This window comes from Sycon ciliatum, chromosome 2 (genome assembly GCF_964019385.1).
Source record: "Sycon ciliatum chromosome 2, ocSycCili1.1, whole genome shotgun sequence".
NCBI lineage: Eukaryota > Metazoa > Porifera > Calcarea > Leucosolenida > Sycettidae > Sycon > Sycon ciliatum.
Genome location: NC_088644.1, coordinates 23,105,132 through 23,130,264, shown reverse-complemented (window position 1 = coordinate 23,130,264; position 25,133 = coordinate 23,105,132). Strand labels below are relative to the sequence as shown.

Genomic DNA, 25,133 nt, shown 5'->3' with positions numbered 1-25,133 from the left:
GCGCACCACATGCGCGAAAGAGACAGTCGTTGCCGTCAGGTGGTCAGGAGAAGGACGCAAGGCACTGCCGTTTATTCTCCGATCCTACAGACTATGTGCCAAGAGATGACAACACACCTGCTGTTAGTGATACTGCTAGTAATGCTGACAAGAAAGACGAACAAGCACATCTCAATACCACTGACACTGCCACTGACAGTGACAAGCTACCTATGTATCCAATGGTAAAGATGACTTTGTCACAATGTGTATATGTGTGTGCGCGTGCATGCGTGCGTGCGTGTGTGTGTGTGTGTGTGTGTGTGTGTGTGCTGTGTGTGTTGTGTGTGTGTGTGTGTGTGTGTGTGTGTGTGTTGTGTGTGTATGTGTGTGTGTATGTGTGTGTGTGTGCGTGCTTGCGTGCGTGTTGCCCCAAAGTGGACAAGAGTATGAGTATTAACCATGCACTGGAAGTCTATACAGTGTTCAAGAAGTTAACTAGCATTAGCTAAGGTTTTGTCCACTGCAGCTGTGCCCTTAGCTTGTATTCTCCCTGTTGTCAGGAGTTTTGGCACCGTCAGAGGGAAGCATCAATATTCATACTGGGGTGGCATATTATAACTCCTCCTTGCAAATTATATGATACTAGTATGGCATGTCACTTGTTATCAATAGTATGATGTGTACAATAACATACAACAAATTGCCATCGGTAAGGTATGTAGGAGCACTATGACACTATTCAGTATTGTGAAAATTGTTTCACACAAGTTTACCCTTTGGCAATTGCTCCTTCAAAGTTTTCTAATTACTAGATTGTAAAATGTGTGTGTATGGTATGATGGCTATGCAGATGATGCGACATGACAATCCTTACCGTCAACCCTTCAAAAAGAAAGCGCAGCCGGACAGCCCAGGGCCCAAACGACAGCAACCAGCGTCTCAAGGTTCTGATGACTTGATGACAGTCGCTAAAGGCACGGGTGGCACTTCGGAATCTTCTGGGCATGACAATCCTCCTTCAATAAATAAACTTGACCCGGGAAGAAACGGATCATCGAACAATATGTTTTTGTTTCCACAAGACGGACATGATGATAGTGTGCATGGCTCTCAAAGAATGTCCACTCGAGGTCAGAGCCGAACATTCAACAATGGTGTCCAGACATCTTTCTCATCGGTTGACTCGGCAACTGAGCACAGAGGACTGTTGCACCGCACGATGGGTGTGTCCGAATCATCGGGAGACGTCGACGCAGCGTCCTGTGCCCCGGCACAGAGCATCAGCGATGTTAGCGAGGCCAGTGTTGTGATGCTGAATTCATCTCGACGAGATTCACCCGTGTTGACAACCAGCAGTAGTAGTACTAGCAGTGGCAGTCACTTGCCAAGCACGTATGAAGTAAATGAAGCACCACCACCATCGGCATCATCTACCCTGACGCGACAGCCCGACTCGCTGGCATCTCCGCCGTTGTCACCTCCGGTCAACCTCAATCAAGTAGCACGGCGATTGAAAGCCAACGAGGTTAGTGATGTTGATGTTGACGATGGCGTGGACTCTATGAGCACTGACAGTGTGATCTCAGACCCTGTGTTTGGCCGAGGTGCAGTTGGCCGTCGGTCGTTCATCCGCATCAAAGAGCTTAAAACGTTGGACTATTACCCGGACACGTCGCTGAGCGAAGAGGAAATCGACGTCAGTGGGTTCGACGAAGATGGCTTGGCCACGCTGCAGAGGAAGATGGATCATAGCAAGAAGAGCCAGGGAAAGGTTTGTTTGATGCTTTCACTCTAACAATAGAAAGTCATTTGGGGGATCAATTGCCTATTTGTAGACTATTGTGTTGATTCATAGGTGGGTGGGTTAGGTGGGTGGGTTAGGTGGGTGGGTTGGGTGGGTTAGGTGGGTTAGGGGGGTGGGTTAGGGGGGTGGGTTAGGTGGGTTAGGGGGGGGGTGGGTTAGGGGGGTGGGTTAGGTGGGTTAGGGGGGTGGGTGGGTTAGGGGGGTGGGTTAGGTGGGTTAGGTGGGTGGGTTAGGTGGGTTAGGTGGGTTAGGTGGGTTAGGGGGGTGGGTTAGATGGGTGGGTTAGGTGGGTGGGTTAGGTGGGTGGGTTGGGTGGGTTAGGGGGGTGGGTGGGTTGGGTGGGTTAGGGGGGTGGGTTAGGGGGGTGGGTTAGGTGGGTGGGTTAGGTGGGTGGGTTAGGCGTCACTACAACTGCTGCTACATGTAGTCTATAGAGAGCCTACATATAATAATTAGGGGCCGTCCGTAAATATCGATATTTTTTTCAAGACGATATTTGTTCATATCTCCCCGGACCCCCTCCCTCCCCCCTCAAAACGAACATACACACATTTATGCAGGGTATCGATATTTTTTAATGAAGTGTAATCTTCTCGCGAAACGTGACCAACAGGAACTCCAAATTCAACATACACCAAGGTTTACATTGCCACAGTCTCTCAACCTTGCCATGGCTGTATTCTTGGGGTTGACTTTCACTTTGTGTAGGTCATCAACTGCATGTTTGCACAGTGCCCGCCCAAAGTTAGAGATCGATATTTTTTCAAAAGGACGAGACGAACAGGGAAAAAAAGAAAGAAAGAAATAAAGTGGTGAAAACCCTCGGTGATCTCAACCCGCATGCACAACACACAACAAATCTTGTAGTAGTAGTAAACACAATCCTTCACTTCTTCGCCACGAATCTAAAATGTTACAGCGAGAGAGGAAAACTTACTGCTACACACACTCTTATTCTACAACATCTGAAAGGTTTCGCAAGTAAAACAAGTGTGAGGTGCACTGAGTGTGAGAAACCTAACAAGCGTGAAATGTAGGTGATAAAATGAAACCCTACACTAGTGATAACCTAAGGCATAGCGTACAGTTCCGCAGAACACAACATGTGCAAATGTGCGGATGTATTGAACTACTACTTTACTACCTTCGTGCCAAACCAACATGCCTAGGCTGCTATTATTCATGAAGTCGCACTAGTACTACTGATCAGAAAGTATAAGAAATGTGGTGGTGCACCAATACCATGGTAAGTAACAGAGGAAAGGGAGCAGTACAGCCGACATGAGACGACCGAGGCTAAACATGTATACTGACTATTGAATGGGAAGTAGTTTCTTATTCATCGGTTTCAGGGAATGAAAAGGGGAAAATTCTGAAGAAACATCCTGTCACAACCTGGACTCGTACCAAGGATCTTGCTCTAAGTCAGGGATGCTCTAACTCCTAGACCATGGCGAAGGCTTTAACTGCTAGACCATGGCGAAGGCTTTCTCCAAGCAGAGACTATTCAAAGTGGTTTCTTGTAGAAAATTCACTCCAGTAGAAACCTGATGATGACTGCCCTCGCTCTGGAGAGGTCTGTGAAACAGGAGGTTTCTGACACCTCTCGTCCCTACGGTCAGAATTGACTATGAGCTACCTTCACCTTGATCTAAAACCTCTCTTACTGATCTCGGCACCTCAGGACCGAAAGCTGCCTCTGTTTCCGAATCTTCCATAACATACAGCCATAAGGAATGTGACATAGTCACTGTCTTGGTTTTGGCTCACTGACCCAAAATAATTGATTCCATTCACAAGCACACTACACAGTGAGATCTAAGGGCTATGATCTTTTCTACAGCCGTGAGTACTTTAACCGGTATCGCATCGCAGTTTGCTACGCAATTCTTCTGAGGTGCGAAGCAACTTCAGAAATGTGTCGCAGGAAACTGCGATGCGTGTTGATTTTTCATTGTACCCTATGATGCGCAGTGTGCATGCCAGGTGTGTCTCTTAGGGTTGAAATAGATGCATAAAGCTTCGAAAGTGCTGAGATATGCATCCTGGCACTATATATGCATCCTGGCACTAGATATGCATCCTGGCACTAGATATGCATCCTGGCACTAGATATGCATCCTGGCACTAGATATGCATCCTGGCACTAGATATGCATCCTGGCACTAGATATGCATCCTGGCACTAGATATGCATCCTGGCACTAGATATGCATCCTGGCACTAGATATGCATCCTGGCACTAGATATGCATCCTGGCACTAGATCTGGTTTGAAACTTAGGTGTACAGTGTGGTTGTGTTCTGAGCTTGCACTCTGATCAGCTTTTTCAGGACAATGCTGTCAAGTGTTGAAGAAAATTGCTACGCAACATTTTCGAATTGCTCTTCAAGTTTGATTTTGCTCAGCAAAACTGCCATGAAAACAATTGAAAGTAAATTATTCTCTGTATGGTGACTAGTGCAGCTGCCCAGGCCATTGCAAAAGGGAAATTCTACGAACCTTGACTTCTCGTATCTGCCTGCAGGGTGCCCGGCTTAGGGAGTCGCCTTGGCATGGAAGGCCTAGATAACATGTTCTTCTGTGCTTGCAAACAACTAGTATACCTGGTATAGTTGTAGACGGGATGGTAGGCCATATGCATTGATGTTCTGGTGACTCCTGACCTGCCAACAACCCATGCTCCATGCTGATTTTCATCTTCCTACCCCAGAAGGGTTTCTTGATGATCTACCGCTCCCATCACCTTCTCTATCTCTATCTCCCTGTCCGTCTCTCTCTCTCTCTCTCTCTCTCTCTCTCTCTCTCTCTCTCTCTCTCTCTCTCTCTCTCTCTCTCTCTCTCTCTCTCCCAACTACATTGTCTGTCTCACTTCCCCTACCTTTCTCCCAGTCAACAGCCATGGCCCAAACTCATTAGTTACAATTGTACGGCAATGTGTAGCAGCAGCTAGTGAAAATGTTCCTGCGGCTGAATATGTAGGATTCCTTCCGTGTTCGTGGATCACTTCTATTTTGCCAACTACAGTTGTTCAATGACAAGGAGCTGGATGCATTTGTGACGTCTGCACCAGATATCCACAGCCTGAGCAGGGAAATTTCAAGTAAGTCACATGCTCTGTTTGTCTCCACATCTTCTCATGACAATCTACTGTGCGTCAAGTTATGCTGATTGCTGTTATGTGTAACCGGGCCCACAGTGCATGGACAGCATAACACCATGCTGTTCAGCTCACAGGTACCTGAACTTCACCTTCATCAAAACGTTATGGAATGAAAACTTGCTTTGCACATTGTAAACAGAGTTGAAAAGGAAAAATCATTCTTAGCCTGCATGCATGTCTGAATACGAAAATAATTAATTAATATAGTCATGAAGCATATCGTAAAAAAATAAAAAAGGTGAAAGGATACATTGATATGAGTTTCTGTCCTCTCTGTTGCTTTGCACAGCTCCAAACACGGTGAAAATGCCGTCAATACGCCTCGGAAGTGACATGGACGACGATTCTCCTCGAACACCTGTTCCTGAGCCGCGTGCAGAGCAAAGGCCGTCCTTATCTTTGCAAAGACCACCAGCAGGGGATGTGCGTCGAATGCTGAGAATGCCTCATGTTGTGTCTGACAGTCCCGTGAGTAGTATGGACGAAATGGAGGGCCACGCTGGATGTGGCAGGACACTCGCAAGGCGGAATGACAGCATTGAGTTTGCCGTGCCGCAGCTGGACTTGAACAACACGATGTTCAAATCGCTGCCACACGACGGCCGGCCACGCGCCACCCGCAAGCACAGCTTGCTGCCGCACCAGCCCAACTCTGACCCGATTGCCGGCGCCATGAGACCCACGCTGACGGTGGACGGTGTGGTGGTGGTCACAGGAAGAGGCTCTGACACGGAGGGCCCGAACATTCTCCTCTCCGGAGATGAAGGAGGTTCCCAGCGCAATAGTGTGTCGTCGAACGACGACAATAGTTTTTCCATCCATGTGCCGAAAAGCGGGGCGTCTGATGGAATGCGGTCCTTGCAAACACATCTTTCACTTAACATTCCGTCCATTGCACGTGGTGGTGGTGATGATGGTGCAAGACAAATGCCCACACACAAAACACTGCAGCCAAGCTTGACTGTGGACGGTTCTCTTTTGGCTCCAAGGAACGCTCCACCAAGTCCCCTTATCATGAAAAAGGTAAAAAAATTAATAATCGTATTCGCTTCAGCAGTAATGTATGGCATGGTTTTATCCTGTTAAGCTGTGATCTTCTATTCTGAATGTATGTATTCAATCAAGATGATATAATATAATATATATATTTTGCTTTCTTGAATGTGTTTGCTCGACAGGACATGTTGCAGAATCGAGACACTCGCTCCCCTAGCCCCACCTCGCTGACAATTCCAGGATCATATCACAAGGCCCATGGCAACCGCACTTCACTGCCTGTCTTGCAGGACCCGAGACAGGTCTCACCTTCCGTTGTGAGTGTCCTTGCGGGAAATGAATATGTGTTTTCCATGCACTGTGCATGGGCATTGTCAAGTCCCCGTCAACGGTCTTAATCTTCTGGTAGTGGTGGGGAAATGGTTAGTGAGACGTATGAATTCAAGTACGCAGTTCAACACGTGTAACCTTGTATGTGTACATATTTTATAGTTGGATCCCAATCTAGGCACGTTATCTCAACTCGACAAAGCCCGCATGGTCATAGCAGTGAAATAGTGTGGATTGAGAAAGTGAGGGAAGAAGAAGAAGAGAAGTCTAGTGTCGTGTTGTGCCGTTTAACCCTTTACCGTTTGTACGTACAAATTTCGACCTCTCGCGGTCAATGACTTCTATGCACACAGCGCTGGACTGGTTCACTGCAGAGAGCTGGGATTTTCCGTACTAGTAGCCAAGATGTTCGCGCAGAGGGTCACGGTGCCAACAATTTTTTGTGTGATGCAATATAAAAAATCGTGGAAATCGCGACTTGAAAATGCGCTTTGGGAAAAGGGCGTATCCTGCGACTTTTGGTATTGCCTGCAGATGTTCTCGACTTTTGCTTGAGCTGGCCTCGCGACTGTCGGCCCTGCTGTGCAAGCCATGGATGCGGAGCAAGCTCTTTCGCTTCTGGAGACCCTTCCTGATGACCCTGTCGCCGCCTCATCCAGCGAAGATGAGTTTGTGGAGCCAGACGATCCTGTTGAAAATATTTATTCTGACGACGATAGTGACGATGACATGGCGAGTGAAAGCAGCGCCAGTGAGAGTAACATGGATGTCACAGACGACGACAGTGTCGCTGAGATAAGTGCTACTAATGGTGTAAGGGGACGTGGCAGAGAGAGAGAGAGAGAGAGAGAGAGAGAGAGAGAGAGAGAGAGAGAGAGAGAGAGAGAGAGAGAGAGAGAGAGAGAGAGAGAGAGAGAGAGAGAGAGAGAGAGAGAGAGAGAGAGAGAGAGAGAGAGAGAGAGAGAGAGAGAGAGAGAGAGAGAGAGAGAGAGAGAGAGAGAGAGAGAGAGAGAGAGAGAGAGGATTCGGCCGTGGAATAGGCTGTGGTCACGGTAGAGGTTGTGGTGTTCAGGTACTAGGTACAGCCAGCGGTGCAACCTGCACTAGTCGATATTTGCAACACTTGGGACAATACTTACACCGCTGTGATTGGTAACACTTCTGCATTCCACCCAGAGAACGAACCTGGTATCCACTTACCTGAGGGAGCCACTCCAGTGCAAGAATCTGATTTATTGCATATTGCAATAGTTTGCCCGATCGGAAATAAATCCAAATAAATATAATAGTGCTGAATAGTGAAATTTTGTTCGTTTTCTGGAATTGAAAGTTGTTGCATCGCATTCCTGAGGGCTTTTACTTTCAGAACCACCCATGTTGTACTTCATAAAAGTGAAAAATAAAAAAAGTTACGGCATGAACAATGACGGTCGGTTTTTGCTGTACAAATACCTTGAACGGTGAAGGGTTAAAATTTGCGACTCGCCTGAGATTCAGCTAGACTGAGTTTTTCCGCATCCGTAGGGTGCGGAATCAAGGATCAAGGGACGGTTGCAGCTCCTAAAGCGATGGGAGGTGAGTAGATCAGACCCACCACCAAAGTGGTCAAAGACCGAAAATCCCGTTCGCTGTATCCATGCTTCCCGGCTTGTGTCGGGCCACGAGTTCCCAGTTTACTGCGGTTCGCAGCCTAACATTGCGGTGGAAATGATTCACGTTCTTTTAGTACTGTAAACAGCCTGGGAAATTAGCTACCAGACAAGCAAGAAAATGAAAAACCCAGCAGGACTCATACCTGAGACTTTGCTTCTGAGCAATGCTCTATTCACCTCATGATCTGAGCAATAGGACTAGGCTGAACCTATGGGAAGGCGCTTTTTCGCTGGGGGGGGGGGGGGGGGGGGGGCAGCTCATGTGCTGATGGTGCTTGGGTCTTTCCCCTCCCCCATAAGACCAGCCATGGTCAATATTGTTTTTAAAAATAGAACGGTAAATGCCCTAGGCTGATAACTGAGACTTATGCTCTCTTGTAGTATGTATTCCCTGCTGGACCATGTTTAACCGGACACACCTGTAAAGGAAATAGTATTGCCTTCTCCCCCTGGCCCCCGTGTCACACAACAGCTCAAACAACTTGGTGGAGTTTCTGACTTCTTATACAAACGGAAAGGGCACAGGAGGAGAAAGACGAAACTTGGAGACGACAGGAAGGACAACAGGAAAGACTCCCGGGAAAAGACTCAGAGGACCAACAAAGAACAAGCAGTAATAAACCGAGGACAAATCGTGACGACCAATCAGGGACTAATACGTACAGAACACATGACCAGACCAAGACAACCAGACCACGGACGAATCACACACGACTCTCATTCCCAGACCAAACTAGCACTGCGCATGTACTGCATTCACTTGACAGTCACTCTCACACAGACGGAAGCACATCCTCACACTCTGACAACGCGTACTCCTGCATGCACCACATACCATAAACGTCACACATCACACCATGCTCACGCGTACACCTAGACCATATATGACATCAGACACTGGACTCCACAAGACAAGAACCAAATACAACGACATGCGTAAATCATAGTCGTAACATAAATTCGTTACACACCCGATCAGTGCTTCATCCACTGGACCATTGGAAATACATGTAGATCAAAAATAAAGCCAAGTTGCAGGCAGTATTATCTCACTTGTCACAAAACATGCATATTGTTTGTGATGGGTTTGCTAATTTGAAGTAATTTCATTTGCTGACTCTGGTTTTAGGAGCGGAAAATCTTACGTCGTCATAGCAGGTAAGAAATCATACGTCGTCATAGCAGGTAAGAAAGGATGTTGTCGTGCAGATTAGTCGGCTGTGCCTTTCTAGTACGTTTCTACACTCTAGCTAGTCGTAGGTTTGAAGCACACAGACGTGCAAACTTGAAGATCCTTTGATCATCATTCTTGCATTTACATCTGGAAAACAAGGTATGCAATAGGCTCCATTTCTGTGATACTTTGGGCTATTCACTACAGGGTTTTTTTCCGATTGTTGCAGGCAACTTACTCGTGAGGTGTATGGGGGTGGGGGGGGGGGGGGGGTGGGGGTGGGGGCTGGGGCTGGGGAAGGAGGGTTTGAAGCTCTCCGGTTAAAATCTGGGGTGTAACAATTAGATATTGCAGACTGCTGTTCTTTGTGTTTGGCGTGTCAGTAATGTGATACATATGACTCGTACCTGCTTGTTTCCCTAACTATCGACCTACCCACCAACCTGCCTGTTCGCCTGCCTGCCTACGTACCTACCTACCTGCTTACCTACCTGCAGCCGTCCCTCTTTAACCCAGCACTTTATAAACCAGCACCATTTTCAGTACCGAAAAAGTCCTCTTCATGCACACTGCAGCAGGAAATCCGATTTGTTAATCCAGCACCCTCCCTAATCCAGCACCCTCCCTAATCCAGCAACCTCCCTAATCCAGCACCCTCCCTAATCCAGCACCCTCCTAATCCAGCACCCTCCTAATCCAGCACCCTCCCTAATCCAGCACAATTTCCGTAGCACAAATGGTGCTGGATTATAAAGGGACCACTGTACCTACCTACGTATGAATGTCGTGCTCTGCGTATGTATTTTGTACTTAGTGCGGAGAATGCGTCCACCATGGCACTGCGTAACAAGTATGCAAAGCGCCCTAGTGGTTCAGTAAGTACTGCCAATGACGTTGGTGCTGGAAGCCTGATCTCTGAGATGGAAGAGCATTACTCGGTTAGTCTGATACAACAAAGTCGTGATGCTGTGGGAAGATCTGGATCGCTTTCAGAGGCCATCGCAATGTCACCAGGTAACGTTTAACACCGTACTATTTGTATTGTTGCATTGACAACGCATTACGCTGTGGTGGCGTGCTTACATGTATGTGTGTGTAAATGTGTATTTTGTGTATGTGTGTACATGTGCACATGTGTGTATGTGTGAGCACATGGACGTGTGTATTTTGTGTGTGTGTGTGACTGTGTGTGTGTGTGTGTGTGTGTGTGTGTGTGTGTGTGTGTGTGTGTGTGTGTGTGTGTGTGTGTTCACATGTGCGAATGTGTGCCTGAATGTGTGTGTGAATGTGTGTACGTGTATTTGTGTGTGTATGCGTGTGTTCATGTAGTTGTGTGTTGTTGTTGTCATTGTTGTTACTGTTACTGTTGCTGCTGCTGTGGTTGCCGCAACTTGCCTGAGTCTTGCCTGAGTCTTTATCATGGCCCTGCTTTACGAGTACAATGTGGAATGCGTTTCCTTACGTTCACTCAGAAACTGCCATACATTGATACTGTAAATGCATGAACTGTACATGAAAGGTCTACAGGATCAGCACCACTGCAGAAGCGAGTACTGCAGGCATCCATCAGTACTATCGAGTACATAGAAAAATACTGTGACAGTTCTGGGCAACCAGTGAATGATTGTGATTGTTATGTCTTTGGGTACTTTGTGTTTTTTTTAAATGCACTGATTCTAATGGTTAAAGTCTCAAGTTGATCGGAGGATCCTTTCTAGTGTTACAAGCTGACAGCAGCTGGAAGTTTTCAGTACATTTGTTGGCATCGTGATGACGTCATAATTTGTCCAGAATAGGCCAGATCTATGATGTCATAGATAGGGGTGTCAACGAGTAGTAGGGTGCCCGTGCTACCCGTAATTTGATCGGGTAGTAGGGTAGCAATTTGCTCCTGAGAACCCGATCGGGTAGTTGGAGTACGGTGTTTTTGCAACGGTGCATGTAAACAGCACGGACACGTGCCTACTGTACACTTTCTATGTAGCGCAAGTGCACACTCTAAGTACAAACTGTGTCAAAAAAATACCCGATAGGGTGACCTGTGCTACCCGGATAAAAATATCCGAAACCGTTACCCGACCAAACCCCTACTCGTTGCAGCCCTATTCATAGATACACTTTGTGTAGGAGTAGATGGGGAAGAGCAAAATTCTTTCCTCTTTCGCTACAACAGCAAGCTGTCTGCCAGACTTTTCTTGCCGTGATGATGTGTTATCAATCAGGTGTCCTATGTCCTCTACCGAAGTTTGAAAAGCATCCGACTTCCTTGTGCCAATGAATACTGCTATTTTCTGATGTGCTCACATACAAAGTTTACCTCTGTGACGTCACAGATCGGGCCTATTCTGGGCAATAAGGACGTCATGATATTACCAAATGTCCAGCTGCTGGAACTCGGGGACAGATGCCCCGATCAACCTAAGATATTGACAATTGGAATCGGTGCAGTCCACTACAAGTTGTTTGGTTGTCGTTTTAGGGTGCACGTCCCCTGTAATGGTCGGATGCCTGTCCTTTCTTCTTGCTTTTGTAATGTGTTCCTGCTTGCTCCAGTCCATACTATTCAGCCTTCAGTGCTGTTTTATCTGAGAAGCTTTTCCTAGTCTGAATCTGTATCAAAATTTTAAATTCGAAAAGAAAAGAAAGTAGATTGGTGCACAAAATGTCATTGCAATATCAGATTGTCCACTTGGTGGTGACTTGGGGGTTAGTAGACTGAGCTGTAGCAGACTGAGCTGGACTTGCCACAGGAGTTCAAAGAACAGGCTACCATGATGTAGAGAGTTGAGCACTGCCGGGAACACTCAGGATCTGTACTATAGGGCTTGAAAGTGCTACGTCACACGGCTGTCCGCGGCTGACCAGATTACAATATGGCGTCGTTCCACCGGGTTTTAGAGAAGTTTTGGAAACTCGATGCGAATCGGTAAATTATTGTGAATAGTAACAAAACCAAGTTGGTTTTCAGTATGATTCGACACAAAAAACGCAAACAGTTGAAGATCGTTTGAAAATTTGAAAGAGGAGCATGATCTAGTGCTCCAAAGGACCAAATGTTTTCTTTGGAGCGTTGGAAATACAAACACGAAGACATTGCTGTCACCACGCTGTCTTCTTACCTGTTTACGAGGAGACTGAACCTTGGTCCTCGGCTTTCCTCTTCTGTGGACGAGGAGCCAGCGTACTGGCTTCTTTGGTGGTTGTTAGCAGATGCTGCTTGGCGACAACTTTCAGCCTGGCGAGGTCTCCTGGTATGTTTTTTATAGATGGCGTTGAGGGTGTTGAGACTGGCGTGCAAGCTCTCTGCCCCTTGCTCCGCGAGCAGGCCCAGACCAACGCCAAGTTTCCTGATGAGCGGCACCGTATGATTCTCTAACAGGTGAAGTTTCGGCGTGATGTTTCCAAGTCGCCGTGCCACAACGTGTCGTCTGCACATACTCAAGAAACGCCGAACTTCAGACTCCAGCTGATCCATCTCGTCTGCTGAAACTGCCTGGCTGTGACTGAAGATAGCTCGACAAGAAGCGTAGCTGTTCATCAGATTCTCGTGTAAAGATGCTATTGTTTGGGCCTCCTCCGCCAGGACTGGACACCTGGACGTGAGGACTGGTACGTGAGCATGGCTGATGGCAGTGACCACGGTGGGCTTCAAGGCTTGGTGGACGTGATTGCCGATGAAAGCACCACCGTGGTACACTTGACGTTCGATCTTGTGGTGTTGGAGAACAGGCTCCACAGAGGCTACGCATGGGCCACTGAAGTACTTACTGCGGCATAGCTTGGCGATTTCGTCCTTCAAGGCGTCGACAGTCGAAGTGTGTTGCTGGGTCTTCGTAACTGCTGCCGTGCCTGAATGCCATGTCAAGCTTTCAGGCAATCGTGCCTGTCACTCTCATTGAGGATGTCGAGGAAGTGCATGACAACAGCGACAAGATCTGGATAAAATACAGTGGCAGCCATGGAGACATAGCCATTCCGCTTCGACATCGGCAGCTCTGTAGCGGTGTAGCTGGGCAGCGTCTTCGTGATGAACTCTCGTATAGAACGCTCAGACTCCGACTTTACTCCGAAGACCTTGAGCCACTGCCGCAGCTTCCTCAATTGGCTCCATGGCAGTCGGAGGTCTGCCTGAGCTCCTCCTGTGCAGCTGATGAGAGCCGCTTCAGCCCAGCAATCATTTTCACTCGAGCTCCATCCGATCCACCACAAACGGACTCTGCAATTCGGGTCAGCTCAGCAGCGCGGCGTTTGAGTGTTGAGGCAGACGCATCGGTTGACGGTACACTGCACTCTGGTGTTAGCTGGTAAACTTGCGGTTTGCCCCTGCCTCCTTCGCCAGTTTTCACCTCCAGCCTGCCACCCTCTGCCCTAGCCGTGACCAGACGTGCAGTGAGGTTGGTTGCCACATTGCCCTTCAACTTCGACGGAGAAGCACTGAGAACCTCAGCCACTGTTGACGATGGGCGCACAGAGCGGATAAGTGTCGTGCTTGGCGGCGGGCTACGTGCTGTGCTACATGATGGCGTCTCTGCGGGATTGAACAGGCACATGTTGACATGACGTTGCAAGTCATGCAGCGGCACGACTTCAGGACATCCACGTGGCGATGGCTCATGGAAGTCGCAGTGTATGGACTGGCTGCTGACAAGCCTGGTTAGACTAATGCTGGGCGTGCGCATCGATGATGCAGCCATGTCAGCGCTGCAAGACTTGCATGTGTTATCCGTGCTGAGCCATTTGCTTATGCACTCTGCACAACTCGGATCATTGCAGCATTCTGTTTCCAGGATACCGTCTGCGGTATTCTGACAAATGATGCAAATTTGCATCGCATTTCTGTCTAAAAATCTGTCCCTGTCAAGCGGCAGTGTTGCACGATGTTGTCGCGCTGCTCTTGATTGTATGCATTCTGCACTGATATCTAGACCACTTACACTGCTGGTGGCTGAGTGTGTAGGTGATCCATCATCGCTCTGGTGGCTGGGTGCTGCCAGGAGTGCGGCACCTCGCAATGCTGTGTTCGGTTTTGCATGGTGCGCGCTTGCGCCCCTTTTCTTCTGGCTTGCACACACAGAGCAGTTTGTGCGATGGTGTGGCTCCCATTTGGTGACAGGTCTACAGCCACCTCCACAATGTTCTGCCCATCTACTGGCTCTCTTTAGGGCTCGCTCGCACAGAATACAGATGTATGGTGGGTGGATGTCTGAGCAATCTTTCGAGATATCATTGCCATGTACATATTTCAGCAGACCACTATATTTTTCCACACTATATCTGGTAGACTGCTGGAAACAGGAAAACTTTCTGCCACCGACTCTGCAGACTTCTTGCAGTAGCGATTTATGCTCATCCATGATCACTCTACGTCCTCACAACAACTGGAGAGTAACACAATTGCAGTTACGATCCAGTAAGTGTGGGAAATACCAAAAGTTTGGGAATATTGCAAACGCAAGTCACACGGAATTGATGCACGTCACGGAACGAAATTTTCTACAGCACCAGAACGGACACTTACCTACCCGATTCCAAATTATCTAAACGATACTCAAATCTGGGGATACTATTTGGGGCACAAACGTTGGCTCAAATTCTGCACGACGAACGTCCCAGGAGAGGAAAACAAACGTCCTCCAGAGACAAGGAAACAAATCGAAGCAGTGGTCGCGCGGCATGTACGCGGAGCTCAGGGAAAGGCAAAGCCGAAAAATCGAAAACTCAGGGCAAACCAAGCTGATTGGAGACGAAAAGTGGCGAAGTCTGTGGAATACTTAGCTGTCTAAAGCAATTCCTGGACGAAAATCATGAATTTTTACGCGTTCTCGGCCGCCATATTAAATGGGCCAAAATCGCGCAAAAAAAACAGCCGTGGTCACAGCATAGCAACAATTTCAAAAATTCAAAAACTGGATCCACTTGGATCCAGTTTCTGTATGGATCCAAGCACGTTTCAAGCCGTCTTACTCACCGCAAGGCGATGTAGCCAGTGAAACTGACTGATTTGGCTACTGGGGGCGGGGTTACAACTGGTGTCGAAGTAAAAGTCACCCCTGCATACGACATGAGTGGGTTGCTATGCACCCACATACTGAGGCAATAGCAAAGTCACACCTTAGTGGATCCAAAATAGAAATCTGATGTCAACTTACTACTCCCTGGCCGTTTTGACGTCATCACTTTCAAGCCCTATTTACCCATGATGTGGCCGTATGACCTTGTGTTCACTGCTTGACGGTGGTCTGACAGAGAGTGCAGTATTCAGTCCAACGGAGTCGAAGGACACAGATGGGTTTGCGATCAACAGGTCGAATACCGCCCCTGCTTCTCTTGGTGAGTTTCCTGTATCAATTTGGCATGAGAGAGACAGCTAGTAAATGGAATGAAAATTGTAACAGCGCTGCTGCATGGCAGTTCAAGTCACATCATGGTTATGCATTCCGCTATTCCTGAGTTGTAGATGAGGATGGTGCTAAGAGCTACAGACTTTAGAGCAGTGCCGTTAGGGGCCTGGACTGTGTCCACCACAGTCATTCTAGTCATTGTAACAGTATGCAGCTGTCATGCATGTTGCTTACATATCCGTATCTGATTTGATACAAACGATCAAAAGGTTTGGGTTAGCAACATAATAATATAAACTCCTCTCCTTTGCTCTAGAGCCTCCTTGGTTGTGTTTCCCTGAAAAACGGGTACTAGCACAGTTCAAGTTTATGCCTAACCAATACTAACTGGTTGCGCTCTCTCTCTCTCTCTCTCTCTCTCTCTCTCTCTCTCTCTCTCTCTCTCTCTCTCTCTCTCTCTCTCTCTCTCTCTCTCTCTCTCTCTCTCTCGCTCTCTCTCTCCCTTTAGATGACAAACTTCAAAGCCGGCCTGGAAAGCGGAAACTCGGTTTCAAACTCTTTCGCAGGGCCAGCAAACTGAAGGTATGGTCATTTAAAGCAGAACTTGATTACAGCACGTATTACTGAGTTATTAGCATGGTTGCAGGACTATTTTCCTATTTTTTGGGGTGCTAGGCGCCGTCGTGAGTCACCTTAACTTCCCTCAGGAACATTAACAAACTTTCAAGAGATTTACTCAGCAGAGCCACTCAGAAATGCTGTGTACATTATCGGAGCTGGTAATATGCATTGTACTGAACAATTGACCGTTATCCACTCCAAGCCCTGCCAATGTCTTGACTGTTTTGTTAATGCAGTGGTTCTTCCGCGGACACTAGGTCTCTCCTGTGTCATGTTCGCTGTGCATGTTCTTTCTTTTCTTGCTCATTTCCAGGACTTGCAAGTAGATCGAATCGAGACGGCTCTGAGTAAGATTGACCTGCCCAAACGCTCCAAACATGATCTCGCCGTGTATGTGGTAAGTTGGAGCTCGTCTATCTTCGCCAGACTATTAACCCTTTACCGGTCTACCATAAGCGAATTGATACTATAGTATCGGTACGTTTGGCCCTCATTTTTTGGGGGTCTTGTTGCTAGGAGACAGCTAAAATGGCGCTCTACGCGTAGCTGAGGTCCAAGGCTATCTGACGATGTACAAAACAACCATGCTTACCATACAAATTTTTGCCGTATCGATCGACTGAAGTTTGTTGAAATTGGAAAAGACGACCATCCGCCATGCGCGCATTTCAAGAATGCGAGTGCATCTCTTGGGGCCGCGTTTGACAAGCGTTCTGAGAGCAGTAACATCACCAGTCCAGGCTGGATCTCCCGGGAGGTTTTGCAGTGTAGTGTGTTGAGAAAAAGAGCTCCGTTGAGTCCTGCTAGTTCAAAAATATATCGTCCATGAATGAAGAAACAAAATTCTCCAAACAGAGAGGAAGCCTTCTTGCTGCCGACACGGCGACAGCGACTGTCACAAGGGCTCGTCAGGTGCGATCAGCTGATTCGCCTGGCCGTGAGAATCACGGCATGGGTAAGCTCGCGCCTGAGTACTCATCTGAGCGAGAGTGAATCTGATGTGAGCAGCGCTGAGATGAACAAACCGAAACTGCGATATCGTGGAATGGGAATTGCTACTGCTGGCGTATCGCCGATGGCGAGGTGTTGGTGTTCAATGGCGGTATTGTAGAGAGCCTACATTTCTTGTAAAGACGTAGCCCTTACCTGATTGTTTATTGTACGACTTCAGCTCCATCACGAACTTGGTATGCCCTTCATGCTGTGATATTCGTGTATTTCATTCGCAATTGCATTTTCTCTCAGCTTGAAGGGTTACCATGGGCCCTATCCTTGCCTGGACCTAGTCATATTTGAATTTTCTGGAAGCGTTCAGGCATACAGATTTTGAAAATATATGGTTTACCCATACCTACATCACATGGTTCTTGAGTTATTGCTGGTTGTGTGTACATGTATTTGCATGACCACCCCTCACATACATTGAGTTAGACCGGCAAAGGGTTAAAGAACGACAATATTTTAACCAAGCAGGGGTCATTTGAGTGCTCAACACTGCCTTGAGGATTTCCCTGGGCGTTGTCTAGATGGTCAAGGAAGTAATGTCAGGTTTTTTTGTAGTTCCTCGAGTTGGCCATACATGTGTGTGTGTGCGTGTATGTGCGTGTATGTATACGTGTGTGTGTGTGTGCGTGTGTGTGTGTGCGTGTGTGTGTGTGCGTGTGTGTGTGTGTGTGTTTGTGTTCATGCATGCTGTGTGCGTGTGTGTGTGTCGGTGTATCTTTCCATATGATTGTGTACATGTGCATATGCTGCGTTGAACAGGATAGTAGCTGCACTTTGAACTGGTACCACGTCGTGCCTAGCTTTGATAGCTACCCCATCATGGAGGCACACGAACTTCCATTCGTCACCTCACATCACCATCACCACCATTACTTGGCTGAGAGCCGACGCTTTGACTGTGACAAAGCGCCGAGCTGCGGTACACACAGCTACTGTACGGATAATGAGCGGCGAAGGCGGCAGTCCATCTGGGAGCTGTTCAGAAGCGAGTGTGCCTACTTTGTCGACAGCCTGCTTGTCCTTGCAGAGGTCAGGACCATAAATTATTGTAATTATATTGCATTTCCTCCACCCCACCCCCCCCCCCTTTCTTTTTCTCAGTCTTCCTATGTGAGTTGGAGAAGAATGAGTGTAAACCGTGATGTGTAGGCTTGAACCGCTACACCAGAATAAGGACATGGCTGATATTTTGTCCTGCAGAACCTGAGGAAGTCATTCTGTATTCTCGTTTCTCTTTGGCAGCAGTTGGATCACTTCTTGTTCAACATTAATAATTTACACTATAGGAAACAGCTTGCTGTCTATAGCATTTAGTAATTTTACACTATACGCATGATGATAAGGTTTGAGCATCATCTTGCATTGGATTTGAGACATGGGGGATGTAGCCATACAGTTTGTCAACCTGTCTCACGGCACCGGGAGTACATGGCGCTCAACTCGACTCTACTGAGCTACGAGGACCCATACCTTGGCCGTTTGAGCTGCGTCATGGGGATTTAATAATCATCTTGTTCCACCTACTTTTTCCACTGTAGATTTTCAAGCCAACTTTAGAGCAACTGCAAAGCCATGGCTTCATGAGAGATGTTGATGTGTATAGGGTCTTTGGCAATCTGGATGAGATCAGTAAGGTAAGACTGACATACGGGTACAGGCAATCCGGCCTGGCTTCTAAAACCACCTATATGGTAGTGTGTGTGTGTGTGTGTGTGTGTGTGTGTGTGTGTGCGTGCGCGTGTGCGTGTGTGTGTGTGTGTGTGTATGATAATGATCAGTTGGAAGTGAGTTTTGAAGCCCCCCCCCAAAAAAAACAATATAATCTTCAAAACTCTCTGACTTCATTGCAATTTCGTTGGCGCAATTGAAATGATACAGGTGATAACTAGTTATCCTGAAAATGGAACCTCGAGACCATATACATGTATAGAGGACAACAGCGGTGTCACTACAATTATTAATAAAGGACATGACGGCATGATCAGATTTTACCAGAGAGGAGCCAACCTGGACTGCAGGGTGTTTCGGGCAGAAAGAGTCGCGCGGAGTCACTAGCAGACTATCCTCGGATACAGTATGAGCAGCCAATCACAGTTCACAGCTCTGGAACATTCTGGAACATTAACTTAGTACAAGCAGCAAATCACTGTTCGCAACAGACAGACATACGGGTAAAGAGGAGAAATACAAGTTTAGCCATACACAACCCATACATGACTCACGAAAAAGGTAATAAGATGCAGATACGAAACATGCAAGGAGAGAAAAATGTAACTAACTGCCCATCCTTGGGTTCGAACCTACAATTACACTGTATCCGGGTGTGTTCTAGCCAAGCCAGCATGCACCCACCATACAACCTGTATCTCATCGTCGTGAAGAGTTGCATATTCAACTTATCAGGACTCCACCTATAAGTCAATCTCACACGTTCGCAGGGTGTCCTGATGCCCCAAGGTCAAAAACTGTCTATTTTTTGTCTAATGCAGTGCAGCAGAAAAGTCTATAATTATGTTGGCAAGCTAGTTCTAGCCTCAACTGTAAAGAGCATGCTCTCGTAGTTCAGTCCGTCTGCACTTTGCTTCTCTCTGTCTTCTCCGTTCCTGCAGTCGAGCGATGACTTGTGCAAACGCATCCTTGGACTCTTCATCAACCACGGTCCGGGTCGCATGGGCTGCATGGATGATGTTGCCGGCGTGTTTGATCATGTGAGTTGTCGCCAGCCACTTATCAGTCATCAGTAGGACACGGCCAGTATGATTCTTGTCGTCGATGACGGCACACACATGGATTAGTCTTGCCATGTGTGCCCGTGAAAGAAACTCTAGTCAGTTTGAGGGATATGATCCACTGCAGTGACAATGTGATTGTGTGTACTAGTGCTATGATATGATCCACTGCAGTGACAATGGGATTGTGTATACTAGTACTATGGTGGTAGTAGTCATAGTGAACATTAAGTACTTAGTTCATTCAATGTCGAACTTGAATGTTGAAGAAGCAGCAGCAAAGACTGACCTACTGCTTCAGGGTAATGTCAGTGTCCCATCTTATTCCATTACCCAGGTGTTCTTCCCTCTGAAACGAGCTCTGCCTGCTTCAGCTATTTTAATAGGATGTGGCTGCATCGGGTCTGCTGCCGGAAAGATTTCTGTCCGGGCGTCTGTCAAATACGGTCCTTGCTTATGTCCTTGCTTATGTCGCAGGCTGGTCAGCTTCCACTGGATGAAGACTCACTTGAAATAGATTATTACATCAACTTACCAACCAACCAACATTACCATACAGTGAGCCGACCGCTCAAAGGACCTTACAAATTTATGTGGTCCCCGTGTACAGGTGGTCTCCTTATCCAGGGTCATTTGACTGGAAATGACCATCCATTGGTCCTGGTTGTAGTGGTCCTCTGGGACAGGTGGTCGCCGTACCAGAGTGGTCCTCTGGGACAGGTGGTCGCCGTACCAGAGTGGTCCTCTGGGACAGGTGGTCGCCGTACCAGAGTGGTCCTCTGGGACAGGTGGTCGCCGTACCAGAGTGGTCCTCTGGGACAGGTGGTCGCCGTACCAGAGTGGTCCTCTAGGACAGGTGGTCGCCGTACCAGAGTGGTCCTCTGGGACAGGTGGTCGCCGTACCAGAGTGGTCCTCTGGGACAGGTGGTCGCCGTACCAGAGTGGTCCTCTGGGACAGGTGGTCGCCGTACCAGAGTGGTCCTCTGGGACAGGTGGTCGCCGTACCAGAGTGGTCCTCTGGGACAGGTGGTCGCCGTACCAGAGTGGTCCTCTGGGACAGGTGGTCGCCGTACCAGAGTGGTCCTCTGGGACAGGTGGTCGCCGTACCAGAGTGGTCCTCTGGGACAGGTGGTCGCCGTACCAGAGTGGTCCTCTGGGACAGGTGGTCGCCGTACCAGAGTGGTCCTCTGGGACAGGTGGTCGCCGTACCAGAGTGGTCCTCTGGGACAGGTGGTCGCCGTACCAGAGTGGTCCTCTGGGACAGGTGGTCGCCGTACCAGAGTGGTCCTCTGGGACAGGTGGTCGCCGTACCAGAGTGGTCCTCTGGGACAGGTGGTCGCCGTACCAGAGTGGTCCTCTGGGACAGGTGGTCGCCGTACCAGAGTGGTCCTCTGGGACAGGTGGTCGCCGTACCAGAGTGGTCCTCTGGGACAGGTGGTCGCCGTACCAGAGTGGTCCTCTGGGACAGGTGGTCGCCGTACCAGAGTGGTCCTCTGGGACAGGTGGTCGCCGTACCAGAGTGGTCGCCTTGACAGGTTTTTACTCTATATGTACTGGATCTGTTGAGGGACGATTGGTTCAACTTGTTCCCGTACTAAATTGATACTAGACTTGAATGATATGCCTGTGTTTCATGTCTTAACGGGGTCTGTTGGTTTCTGGTTTTCTGTTTTCCTGCTGAAAGTTTGCCTGGCGAGTGCATACTCCATACAGCCTGTATGCTGAGAACTTCTACAACTCGGCATCGTATGTCCATGAGCTAGGTCATCGAAGAGACTTCACTCTGTATGAAAAGGTATGCGTTACAACCCGATGAATCATGGATTAGCTATGGGTGGGGGTGAGGGTGGCAACATGACCCTTTTGGATGCCTTTTCAACTGCCTGCATGGTGATGCTAGTGCGCTTTTGCATGGGCTTTTCACTCTCCCCTCAGCCACCATGTCCATGACAGTAGGCGGTCCAGATAAGAGATGCTTGACTGTAGATTTAGAGACTGAGCCTACAAAACAACCGTTGTGTTCTTCGAAGGCACACACGCGTCTGTGCATCGATCTGCGTGCCACGGTCCTCCATAGTCCTCCATAGTCAGACATGTTTGGTAGGTTTTATTGTTATCCACTAGCACCCTCCCACCCCATAGATATGTTTGGTAGCTCTAGAGCAAGACTCCTCCCTTTTTGCAGACATGCTACTTTATTCTACTTTAGGGGTCGTCCATAATTATCGAACTTTTTTCACGAAACGAAATAATTTCGTTATGGGGTGGGAGGGGGTTGACCAATTTCGTTTCAGAAAACTTCGATACATGTACATGGCCATAGGAGCAGTGACACACTTGCGACTTTTGTTGTATATGCATGTATATGTCAACAATTTTTACGTTCTGAGGGGGAGGGAGGGAGGGGTTGGGTCTAAACTAAAATAATTCGTTTGGTGAAAAAAGTTCGATATTTACGGACGGCCCCTTACAAACATTTCTTTGTTCAAGCTCATTCCAATGCTACATGTATAATGCTTCTCCTTGCTCTGCCGCCGCTTGTTTGTTGACTCTTGACCCCCCCCCCTCTTTGCAGTTTTGCAAGAAGAACCCACGTGTCCGAAGGCGGTCGTTGAAGGACTTCCTCATTGAACCTGTCACGCACTTGCCTCGATTCATTCTTGTTTTCAAGGTGATAAAGGACTACTATTGTATATCTGTGATCATTGTGGCTTTCACTTAAAAATTGTAGTCGCTGGTGTAGTGAATCCTCTCTTCCTCTAACCTGAACGCATGGCATCACCGGGTGAAACATGACATTGCTCTCTTTGCAAGTCACATGCATTGTATTGGACATTTTGAATGTCAGCCTCTTGGCCACTTGTCACTTACTCTCCCAGTTCTGAAAGTGTACATATTTTTGGAATACACTGAATTACTCAAGTTATACCAGGAAGGAACCGCTATTTCCTCTGCATTTTCCTCATGTCTTTGATATTGAGTGCAATAGTAAGCCTTGGTAGTACTTAACACACACACTATAAAGGTTCAATGACAATCGTGTCTAACTCTGTTACAGGTAGTACTTAACACACACACACCCGCACGCTCGCACGCACTCACGCACGCACGCACGCACGCACGCACACACACACACACTAAGGTCCAATGGTGTCTAACTCTGTTACAGGACATAGAGAAGAGTATGAAGAGGGATTCACAGCCAGCTGACTTGCAGCTGTTGACCTCAACCATCACGGCCATTTCCCTCTCCTGCCGTAAGTGATGCCTGCACATTGCATTGTGCTTTGCCAGAACACCTTCATGGCCGTTTGGGAAGACGCTACTGTAACACATCCATACACCATGAATATTAGAATACGTCATGTGACGAAGTATTCATGACTTTCAAGAAATAGACAATCACAATTGTCAGTGCTGTGCGCGTTCTATGAGTCTACACTTTGTGCGGGAATTTCCCTTCCGAACAATTTTGTTTTCTGAGGTGTGGGCCCTGACTACTGTAAAAGCCAGTGCTAACTCTAACGAGTTAAAGAGGAGAAATCTGTCGTTAAAATAGAAATCGTTATACAGAAATCGATACATATACTGTCCTATTGAGCGTTGAGAATGCGGAGTGAGAACGTTGAGAATGCGGAGTGAGAATTGTTACCTTTGGTACTCGTAGACTAGTCAATTTTGGGAAATCGTTATATATGCGCCTCATTAGAATAATGGCTTTTACAGTAACTCTCCAGGGAAACATGGTACCTTCAGTCATATCGTTTGCTTAAGTGACTGTTAGTATTGCCAGGTTGCATCCTAAGGTACTACACCTTTGCATCCTAAGGTACTACACCTTTGCATCCTAAGGTACTACACCTTTGCATCCTAAGGTACTACACCTTTGCATCCTAAGGTACTACACCTTTGCATCCTAAGGTACTACACCTTTGCATCCTAAGGTACTACACCTTTGCATCCTAAGGTACTACACCTTTGCATCCTAAGGTACTACACCTTTGCATCCTAAGGTACTACACCTTTGCATCCTAAGGTACTACACCTTTGCATCCTAAGGTACTACACCTTTGCATCCTAAGGTACTACACCTTTGCATCCTAAGGTACTACACCTTTGCATCCTAAGGTACTACACCTTTGCATCCTAAGGTACTACACCTTTGCATCCTAAGGTACTACACCTTTGCATCCTAAGGTACTACACCTTTGTGTGTTGCCAGTGTCCTGTACATGTATCCAGTGAGATGCTGCGCTGAATGTACTGCATGATGCCTCTGCGAGTGCACAGTGGAAAACGTGTGTGCATGTGTGTATGTGTGTGTGTGTGTGTGTGTGTGTGTGTGTGTGTGTGTGTGTGTGTGTGTGTGTGTGTGCATTTGTGAGGAAGGTTAGGCAACCGTCTATCAAGCAGCCCCTCTGTGTGCTATTCTGCTTCTGTAGAACAAACTGAGTCGAAATTCCGGGAGTTTGAGCTGATTCGCATCGCCAGCGAGCTCAGCAGTGCCATTGTGTGGCCAAAGTTTCAGCAACTGGACCCAAGAGCTGTGGTACCAGATGTAAGACAATCTTCTATCAATTATGGTTTCCAGTATTTCTGTTTACGAGTTTCCCTACTATGTTACAGTGTTTATGGTTCTCTGCCCTTGTACTGTACTGGTGCATGGCTTTAGAGGCCAAAGTTTACTGCTCACCCTGCCACTATAATTTTCATGTGTCTGCTCACTGCATATCATGGGTAGGTAGCATTGTGCCCTGCTTCGTCTGTGTCTACTCTATACTCGGTCTTTTGACTGCTCATGCCTGCAGCTGAAGGGTCGTGCTGAAATCCCCTCCCGTCAGCTGCCTCGTTTTCTACTCTGAACGGAGAGTGTCTGCCACTGTTCTGCTCTGGCTGGATGTGTCTGTGTGCTCAGGGACTTCTTGTGAACGGCCGCAATCCAGTGCATAGCATTGAGCCCCTGGACTTGGAATACACGGATGAGCGATACCTGAAGCACTTTGGAATGCTCAAACTCTATGGTGAGTCCTGTGCTGATCGGCATGCCTTGGGCACTACTGGTGCATGTGCCTTTGAACTGCACAAATATGCAGATACCCAGTAGTATCAGACTATGGTGCACTAGTGTGTACGCACGTCTGGGTGTATGCAAGGAGGCCCTATCTGCAGCTCTCCTCAACTACTTCTATGCTGCTAATGTTATTTCAATCTCATTTAACATCTAGATACAGTCAGAAAGTGCAACATCTAGGCACAAAACTGATAGAGTACTGCAACATTCGACAACCTGACCTGTATATAGTATCTAGTGGTAGACAGCTACTCTTAACTCGTATC

General features: G+C 47.6%; 1 protein-coding gene across 1 annotated transcript in view; it reads left to right on the top strand.

Moving 5' to 3' along the window:
• The first annotated feature begins 820 nt into the window (after nucleotides 1-820).
• Nucleotides 821-25,133, top strand: part of LOC135810443 (uncharacterized) — a 41,203-nt gene continuing 16,890 nt past the window's right edge. Inside the window, exons 1-17 of the mRNA XM_065323936.1 lie at nucleotides 821-1,753; nucleotides 4,813-4,888; nucleotides 5,238-5,971; nucleotides 6,127-6,261; nucleotides 9,056-9,084; nucleotides 9,915-10,114; nucleotides 15,347-15,430; nucleotides 15,950-16,023; nucleotides 16,376-16,459; nucleotides 17,827-18,096; nucleotides 18,606-18,701; nucleotides 19,677-19,775; nucleotides 21,481-21,591; nucleotides 22,372-22,467; nucleotides 22,966-23,053; nucleotides 24,239-24,354; nucleotides 24,712-24,817. Of these exons, the coding sequence (XP_065180008.1) occupies nucleotides 821-1,753; nucleotides 4,813-4,888; nucleotides 5,238-5,971; nucleotides 6,127-6,261; nucleotides 9,056-9,084; nucleotides 9,915-10,114; nucleotides 15,347-15,430; nucleotides 15,950-16,023; nucleotides 16,376-16,459; nucleotides 17,827-18,096; nucleotides 18,606-18,701; nucleotides 19,677-19,775; nucleotides 21,481-21,591; nucleotides 22,372-22,467; nucleotides 22,966-23,053; nucleotides 24,239-24,354; nucleotides 24,712-24,817 (3,331 nt within the window). The remainder of the gene's footprint in view (nucleotides 1,754-4,812; nucleotides 4,889-5,237; nucleotides 5,972-6,126; nucleotides 6,262-9,055; nucleotides 9,085-9,914; nucleotides 10,115-15,346; nucleotides 15,431-15,949; nucleotides 16,024-16,375; nucleotides 16,460-17,826; nucleotides 18,097-18,605; nucleotides 18,702-19,676; nucleotides 19,776-21,480; nucleotides 21,592-22,371; nucleotides 22,468-22,965; nucleotides 23,054-24,238; nucleotides 24,355-24,711; nucleotides 24,818-25,133) is intronic.